This window comes from Trichogramma pretiosum, unplaced genomic scaffold (assembly GCF_000599845.2).
Source record: "Trichogramma pretiosum strain Unisexual culture from Peru unplaced genomic scaffold, Tpre_2.0 scaffold3, whole genome shotgun sequence".
In the NCBI taxonomy this organism is placed as follows: Eukaryota; Metazoa; Arthropoda; class Insecta; order Hymenoptera; family Trichogrammatidae; genus Trichogramma; species Trichogramma pretiosum.
In genome coordinates this window covers 1,577,789-1,586,587 of record NW_019641698.1, presented here as the reverse complement: position 1 = coordinate 1,586,587, position 8,799 = coordinate 1,577,789, and the positions used below count along the sequence as shown (strand labels likewise).

Sequence of the window (8,799 nt, the reverse complement as noted above, 5' to 3'; positions counted from 1 at the left end):
TATATGCTGTACAACACACACACACGGACAATATTATACACTTAAGCAGGCACACTCGAGGCGAGCTTGCGCGTGCGGCCCAAGTCTCGTAGCCGATCTTCGTAGCGCTAAGGGGCCTTTTATCGAGCGACCAGAGAAAAACGAGAGAGAACGCAGCCAAGCAGAAGATTCGAGGGTAGATTGGATTGTTTACCGAGGTTTTGTCCTTTCGAGAATTTGGTTGTTTTGAGCGGATCAAATCCTCGAATTCTTGTTCACTGTTTAAAAAACGATAGATTATGCTTCGGTATGTTAAATACATGGAAAATATACTGTCATTTAGCGTTTCAAAGTATTCAGATAACCTTTCTTGTTACAAAGCTTCTTTGTGGATGTTCAGAAACGATTAAACATAAATGGCAAAAACGGGAACAATGTTTTAATGCCACTGCTTGAGGTAGAGGAAAATTGTAATCCTGTGAGATAATAAAGTATACAGATTTCTAAATGGTAATTTTAATTACGTTAATTATTAGTACAATTTTTTTAGTATTAAATATCAAAACTAATTTTGTATATATGAAAATCAAAATTTTATGTATTGACTTGTTTACCTTTCGAATTGTTATAATTTATAGTTAAAATTTACAAAATAGAAAATTAGACTAAATCACTTCAATGAAATTATTAAATCTAAAATCTTATTCAATAATCTTGATATTATCTAAAATCTTATAACGAAATTATCAAATCTAAAACCTCATTTGATAAAATTTCGAATTTATACAGTTAAAAATAATAGCATCTTATGAGAAAACTTATAGACAAAGATGTTAACACTATTTTTTAAGTACCTGATAAATTATTCTATTCCATGCAATCGCTCAGAAACTTTTTGCTCTTTGGTGAGTGTCTCGTACTTATATCTATCAGGCACGAGTGATAGTTTATTTAATTCCGATTAAACTAGCAAGGCCTATTAGTTAGACATTTTTGTCGGCTTATCTGACTTTTTTGACTTATCTAAGTTCATTAAATTGTCACCGAGATCTTTGAAAAGATTTCTTAAGGCATCCAAATACTTGTTAAACAATTTTTTCAGAGTATCTTCCATCATTTCAGGGAACTGTTCCTTAACAGTGCCAGCAGCACTCTGGAATGAACTCGGAAGGGAACTCAAATCAACTTCAATACCAGATAGTTTAGTTTTAAGATCTTTCAAAGTGATCACGTACGGATCCTGTCTCATATCCATTTCAATTTTCATACGAATAGTTGCCTCATCGACTGTTAAATAAACATCTCCAAAGGTCATACTTATAACGACTGTTCCGACCATTTTGCCGTAGTGAAGTTTTAATTTTGGAGCTTTTAGTTCAAATTCCAATGTAAGAATTTCATCGGTCAAGTCTATATTAAAATCTCCATTTCTGTATACTCTACTAAGGTTACTAGAATAAAAAATAGTTTTTACTCATCATGTTGAAAATCGATCAAAAAATAAACAAATATAAACTAATGCCTTACCTTGCTTGTCCTTCGTATACTTCAAAAGAGCCACTTATTAGCCAGTTGTACTTGAAGGATCCCTCCGCGTCAGGGATATTAATTGTTCCAAGTTGACCTCGAGATAATAATGTGACTAAATTTTTTAAAAGTATATCGAAAAGTGTGTTGATGTTGTTCTAAAAAGCACATTGTCACAATTAACTTTTTATTAATATAGTTAATTTTTTTAAGTTTAATAATTACAAAAAGAAATACATACCCTTAAATATGAATTACCAAGGGCTAACGTATCTATGTTAGTATTAACTTTAGGTTCTGATCTCGATGAATTTCCAAAATTAGGAAATAAATTTTGCAGCCTTTCTAACTCTTGAAATTTGTTATTAACTTCGGCACAAATTTGATCAGATAAACAGAAACTGAATCTTTTGTAAAGTTCTGGTTCAATATACATTAGTGGTTTTGCACTGCAATATATAATTAACGTATTTTCTTATTTAGTAAATTAAAAGAAAAATAAATTATTAAAGAATACAAATTATCTCTTACCCTTGTCCAGGTTCCACGTAATATGTTAGTTTGCAGTTTTTAATACGTTTCTAGAATATTAATTAGGGTTTAAAGTGAAACATTTATAGAATATAAAATTTTTTCAAGACAATTACTTACATCATCAGGTAAAAATTTACCAGAAACATTTGCTCTAATAAGAGGGTACGTTTCTTTTCTCTGCAGTCCATTTTCTCTCCGTATTTGTGCTTAAATTAAACGACATCATTCAAATAAAAATCCTCATTAGATGCAGTATTTATTTGTATTAATTTTTATGTAAAAAAATAAACATAAATTTAGTCACCTGCAAAGTTTAGCTCGACGTCATGAATAAAAATTGTTTCTTGGTCAATTTTTAAATTAAGATCGTCGAAAGTTGCTTTCAAAGTACCACCGTTAATAGTTCCCACATTCTTGATAGGAATCCGCACTTTTTCATTATCCAATTTACAACCTAATAATAATGATATTCATTAGAGAATTTTCAATGAGTCCTAAACAATATATTCACAAACCGATCGTAGATCCCGAAGAATCACTAAAACAACATGCTAGAAAAAACGAAAAAAATATAAACTTGAAACCGTCCATTGTTACAGTTTTTCGAGACGTTAATGATAGCGGCGAACGAACCATAGACAAATGAGAATAAAATTTGACTCCTCGTGTTATATAAAGTCATAAAGTAAAATACATAAAATGATATCTATTCTTAATCTATATGATAAACTGAAGAGAAGTATAGACATAATTGTTGGAATACCAATTTAGTTCACACATGTATGAACAGTATAAGACTTTAAATCTTTAATACTAGTTATCGAAGTGATCCAAAGTTACCTGCACCGGTATCGTCATTCAAAATTAAAAAATCAAATAAAATGAAAAATTTTAAGCAAAGATTATTTTTGGATATCAGTATTAGAATATTTATGTGTGAAAAATTCGACAATATATGATAACCTACTAACATAATTTTATTATTTTGCTTTTTGTGTAAATTTACTTAATATTTATTGTAACTCATTTCGCATTAATAAAAATGTTTCTTTTTTTGTGGACAGGGTACTCGGTAAATAATAATTTTCGCCTTAGTCATTGTAATATCATAAATTAATACTGTTACTAATGATTCTTATGAATAATCAAAATTTTGAAAATTTATTTCATACAGTAAGTCAAAGTTATTTACTTTATTTACCTTTTTTACTGTCAAGTAAATGAATTGCAAATTCTAAGAATAATTATTTCAGCTCTATTTTAGCACTCAATAATTTTTCAATACTATACTTACTTGAATAAAATGTTTGGATTAAACGAAAAATATGTGTGACAAGTGTTAACGATTAAGAGATTCTAATTCGTTTTCATTCATTTATAAATTATTTTCAAGATCGTTAAAGAAATAAAAATCAAAATATCATGTTATATTAGTGGCAATTACTTCATGAATATCATTAATCTTACATACATTTGGAATAATCATAGATTGAAAGAAGTAGCCCTCAAAATAAAAAGTATATATTAAAGTCTTTGGAATTATTTAAACGTCTCTTTCGATGTAAGGTGCTGGACAGTAATAGCTTAGTCGAACTACGCATCGTGCAAAGCACCACGTAAAACGTACGTAAAAATCGAACAGCTGTTCAGTTTCAATCTTCGTTATGATAGATGTAATTCTAATAATTAGACATTGTTTATAAAAGATGTTAAAAAATAAGTACTACCGAATTTCCTAATTCTGAAACTTACCGCGATACTAAAATCTCCAATTTTAAGTTGTTTTGTGAAACTTGGATGGAAACAATAATAATATATTTTGTATCTCTTTCAAATGTCGGGAAGCTCTTTTTATAAATTATATCTTTGGAAAGCTTAAAATTTTCCCTACCAAAAAATATTTATTTCCATCTGGTTTCACATCTTTTGCGTTAATTGACAATCAAAACGTTTATCCTCGCGTATAAGAATATATATTAAAAATGTTAATTTCCTTTCCCATTTTCTCTTAATTTTAAGGAGAAATACCCATTTTCTATTTATTCTCAATTAGTGAATCCTAATAAATTATTTGGCATGTTTTATTTCGATTTGCATGCTTAGATCAATCGAACAAATCATCTTAACATTTTTGATTTCGACAATATCCAAAAACGTTCGAATTTTAGTGCGCGTACGCAGCGCCAAAACATCAGCGAACTGCCACGAACGTTTCATAAAACATCACATATACTCTGCTGCATATACTATATCGTCTAAGACCACGAAGTCTCAGACGAATCTTTGCAAAGCGGCGTGGTTTTGCACAGAGTTAATATTTGTAATTTTTTGTTAAAAGAGAAAAATATTTAACCGCTGAAAATGTCAGCAATCAGTTTACTCAATCCTAAGGCTGAATATGCCCGAGCTGCTCAGGCTTTGGCTATCAACATTTCTGCCGCTAAAGGTATTCAGGATGTAATGAAAACCAACCTCGGACCTAAGGGAACGATGAAAATGTAAGATTATAATACGTTGCGAGTTTGATGAGTTGGTTCAAGAAATATTAATTTTTTACTTACTAATGTTCATGACAACCTCGTGCTCTCACATTTTTGAATAATTTCTAAAATTAAGTTTGCCAAGTGTGCAGATTTTGGTTAGTTTCCGCTTTAAATCTCTCCTTATATGGTCATTAAAAGCTCCAACCTTATTAGCATGTGAACAAGATTTATAATGTTTTAAATTGTTGTAATAAGAAATAAAATTTACATTTGATTATTGTTAAATATTAATAGGCTTGTGTCTGGCTCTGGAGATATCAAAATCACCAAAGATGGCAATGTACTTCTTCATGAAATGCAAATCCAACATCCCACAGCGTCTCTCATTGCCAGAGCATCTACAGCTCAAAATGATAGCACCGGTGATGGTACCACTACCACAGTTTTGCTCATTGGTGAATTGTTGAAACAAGCTGACAATTACATCGCAGAAGGTCTCCACCCACGCATTCTTGTTCAAGGCCTTGAACTCGCCAAAGCCAAAATTCTTGAAGTACTTGAAAAATCTAAAGTACCAATCACTGAAATAACAAAAGAAGCACTTACTGATGTTGCAAGCACAGCACTGAGAACTAAATTACATCCTTCTCTTGCTGATAAACTCACAGACATCTGTGTTGAAGCTCTTCTTGAAATCAGACAAGGTGAATCAGATATTGATCTTCATATGGTCGAGATTATGGAAATGCAACACAGAACTTCGGCTGACACTACCCTAATCAAAGGTTTGGTTCTTGATCATGGTGCAAGACACCCTGATATGCCAAAAAGATTAGAGAACTGTTACATTTTAACATGCAATGTCAGTTTGGAATATGAGAAAACTGAAGTAAGTAAACATAACTTTTTTTGTACTTTTTTAAAATACATTTTACAATTTTCTGATATTTTGTATATACTCAGTAACTGTTATTTGCTCATTGAAAGTGAAGCAATTGTTTAAAATTTTCTTTGTTAAGTAACTTTACTACTTTTTATGTGAGATAAATTGTTAACATTATATTTTTACTTTTTAAATTTAATCTAATGAAAGGTATAAAATTAATCACACAACAATGTTTTTTCTAGGTAAACAGTGGTTTCTTTTACAAAACTGCAGAAGAACGTGAGAAGTTGGTTAATGCTGAACGTCAATTCATTGATAACCGTGTGAAAAAAGTTATTGAATTGAAGCGCAAAGTATGTGCCAACAATGATAAGAGCTTTGTGTTAATCAACCAGAAAGGTATTGACCCACCATCGTTAGATGCTCTTGCCAAAGAAGGTATCATTGCTTTAAGACGCGCCAAGAGGCGTAACATGGAAAGACTTAGTTTGGCTTGTGGAGGTCAAGCCATGAATTCTTTTGACGATTTATTGCCTGAACATTTGGGTTATGCTGGTCTTGTATATGAACATGTTCTTGTAAGTTTTTTCAGGAAATTTTGATGATTCTAATGATATTATATTTATAAAATAATCCAATTTTATATTATATATTTTAGGGAGAAACGAAGTATACTTTTGTTGAGAACTGCCAAAAACCCAACTCTGTGACAATTCTCTTGAAGGTAAATCAACATTTTATTCAATTGTTAATCAATATTTATTTAATGATAAACTCTAATAATAATTTAATCCATTTTCCTTAGGCACCAAATAAGTATACCCTTGCTCAACTTAAAGATGCTGTATATGATGGTCTTAGAGCTATTAAAAACGCTATCGACGATCGTGCCGTTATTCCCGGTGCAGGTGCTTTTGAGATTGCTGCTTACATGGCACTCCAAGAGTATAAAAACGAAGTTAAAGGAAAGCAAAGGTTAGGCGTTCAAGCTTTTGCAGATGCTCTGCTCGTAGTTCCTAAAACTTTAGGTAAATTGATGTTTTCTTATGTTTTTCTATTTTGTACATTATTCAATAAGAATTGATTATTAACTTATTTAAACTACTTGCAGCTGTCAACAGTGGATATGATTCACAAGACACAATTGTTAAACTGCAAGAAGAAGCAGTCGCACTTGATCTGCCAGTCGGTCTAGATATCAATTCTGGCGAAACTTTAGACCCACGGGCAGCTGGAATTTACGACAATTTCATTGTTAAAAAACAAATAATTAACTCTTGGTAAGTTGAATTTTACGTTTGACGATAAAATGTAAACATTACAGTTCTGTATTGATTTTTTATGTTTAATTTATTTCAGCTCGATCATTGCCAGTAATCTTCTCCTTGTCGATGAAATCATGAGAGCCGGTCTGTCATCATTGAAAGGATAAGTGATGAATAATAAAAAAGCAAAAATATTTTTATCAAAGCGTTGCCTCCCGTTTAATGTTCTCTAATCTGCCAGCTTGAGAAACAGTTTTACTGCTATATTTTTTCTACTGCAGTGCAAAGCATACACACGAATTTGTATTACACTTGTCTGGAAATAAAAGTATTTCGTACTACTGTTTAAATATTTGCTGATTTTCATTTTATTATTTAATCATAAGTGAACATTTTATTATTCATATAAATTGAAAGAGACAATCACAAATTTTTAACATGAGTTACACGAAAGTTGATTAAAAGTAAACTTGATTTATTTTATTGCAAGAAAGGTTTTTTTTATGCCAGTATTATTTATTACTAAAACTATAAGTATAAGTTTTTCGTTTACATATTTTCATGTAAGGTCAAAATCTTCTTAGATGACGAAGAATTTCTGAAAAAAAAAATATATTTTAGTTATATTGAGTTTCTTCGATTAATAATTATCTTTCAGAACTTAAGATGTTTACCTCAGGGTTGGTTTGTTGGAAGCATTGAACAAGATTGAACGCCGAATCACACGGGTTCTTACCAGCTATTGCAAGAATTAAATTTATCGTAAGAAAGATAGTTTATTGAATGTGGTTTTAAAAGCATCATGGACTTACTCAAATGACGGCATTTTTCAATCATCTCGGTTCCATGTTCCTTAAAGGATTCGAGACCCTCCAATCTTTTCAAAACTTCATCAAAATTTAAGTGACCATCATGATCAAGCTATTGAAATGAAGGTAGATATGTAAAAAATTGTTCTATGATTGTCTAGAATTATAAAAACAACTTTTAACAATTACCAAATTAAATTGATTGAAAACGCACGAGAAATAGCATCCTAGAGTCTCACTGGGATGGAAGTAACCTTCTACCGTTCTGTCAACGTGTTCTAAAAAAAATAATGAAATATTATAGTTTAAAATAGTTTAAAATACACAAGATATCAGGCTAAGCACTATGAACACTTGCCAATATCAACACCAGTTTCTCTGTGACATTTTTCACGTACTCCCGCAATCAAATCTCGGATTTCAGCAGGAACTTCCTATTCGTGGAGTTAATTTTAAGAAAATTAAAAAACTCAAAATTATTATATTCCATCCAACACGAATTATTGTAAAAACAAACTCACGTTTGCTGCTTCTACCCGGTAAGTCACCAAGAAAATTGCAAGACAGAGGGCGATTTTTTGCATTTTGGTAATGTTGTAGTTATTGCAAAGATACTTCAAAAACTAATACTGACGATGTTATTTGAATTTTCTTTTATACCCGCAACTCTCGCTATCCTCCACATCATCGTGATAACATAGTTTGAGCAGCGTTTGCATAAGTAAAACAAATTAGTATACAAAACTATGATATTATTCAAAGAGTTTATTTGCTGTATTGAAATGACTTGATACTTTTAAAATTGTTTACCAGCGTTAGGAAAATTATACATCTATCGATTTAAATTCATATGCATCCTACGAGCTATTTGAAATACAAAAAATTAGCTTGTGAACAAAAAAGAATCGCAAAATTGTTGTATTATTCACCATTTTTTATTGTTGAGTCCAAATTTTCATTTCGTATGTGATATTTCAGTATATCTTTCATTCGAGTGGTTCTCAAAAACGATAACTTTATTCATTTATTTTAACTCCCAGCTATAGGGTTTGATGGATAGAAAGTATTTTTAGCTTTTAAAAATAGAAATATTTCGCTTTTTGTATGGAATAGTCGCAGCAAAAATATATAGAAATCCAAGCGTCATTCTAATTTCAGATTATGCTTATCAGTTATAATAAGCAGGATGGATGAAAAAAATCATGTTTTACAATTACCATTGCACGTAAAATAATCGTACATTGTAAGCTAGCTCATCAGACAATTACATAAAATGACATTGGTTTGATTTTACAGTGTTTTTTCACGATTCATTC

The 8,799-nt window shown here is 30.8% G+C and overlaps 2 protein-coding genes across 2 annotated transcripts; one reads left to right on the top strand and one right to left on the bottom strand.

The window, feature by feature from the left end:
- Positions 1-4,288: 4,288 nt before the first annotated feature.
- On the top strand, positions 4,289-7,028 carry LOC106650528 (T-complex protein 1 subunit zeta). Its single transcript, XM_014368573.2, has 7 exons — positions 4,289-4,538; positions 4,818-5,412; positions 5,652-5,987; positions 6,068-6,133; positions 6,215-6,437; positions 6,521-6,689; positions 6,769-7,028. The coding sequence occupies exons 1-7, from the start codon at positions 4,402-4,404 to the stop codon at positions 6,839-6,841; spliced, it is 1,599 nt and encodes a 532-aa protein (XP_014224059.1). The 5' UTR covers positions 4,289-4,401; the 3' UTR covers positions 6,842-7,028.
- Positions 7,027-8,116, bottom strand: LOC106650531 (general odorant-binding protein 56a-like). Its single transcript, XM_014368575.1, has 6 exons — positions 8,005-8,116; positions 7,842-7,917; positions 7,673-7,761; positions 7,487-7,595; positions 7,349-7,413; positions 7,027-7,272 (listed from the first exon to the last, which is right to left on the bottom strand). The coding sequence occupies exons 1-6, from the start codon at positions 8,065-8,067 to the stop codon at positions 7,255-7,257; spliced, it is 420 nt and encodes a 139-aa protein (XP_014224061.1). The 5' UTR covers positions 8,068-8,116; the 3' UTR covers positions 7,027-7,254.
- Positions 8,117-8,799: the final 683 nt, after the last annotated feature.

Coding starts and splice junctions, on each gene's coding strand:
- LOC106650528 (XM_014368573.2), top strand. CDS start 4,402: ATGTCAGCAATCAGTTTACTCAATCCTAAGGCTGAATATGCCCGAGCT. Junction 5,988..6,067: donor TTGTATATGAACATGTTCTT/GTAAGTTTTTTC, acceptor TATATATTTTAG/GGAGAAACGAAGTATACTTT. Junction 6,134..6,214: donor CTGTGACAATTCTCTTGAAG/GTAAATCAACAT, acceptor CATTTTCCTTAG/GCACCAAATAAGTATACCCT.
- LOC106650531 (XM_014368575.1), bottom strand. CDS start 8,067: ATGCAAAAAATCGCCCTCTGTCTTGCAATTTTCTTGGTGACTTACCGG. Junction 7,918..8,004: donor ACCGGGTAGAAGCAGCAAAC/GTGAGTTTGTTT, acceptor CTCCACGAATAG/GAAGTTCCTGCTGAAATCCG. Junction 7,762..7,841: donor AGAAACTGGTGTTGATATTG/GCAAGTGTTCAT, acceptor TATTTTTTTTAG/AACACGTTGACAGAACGGTA.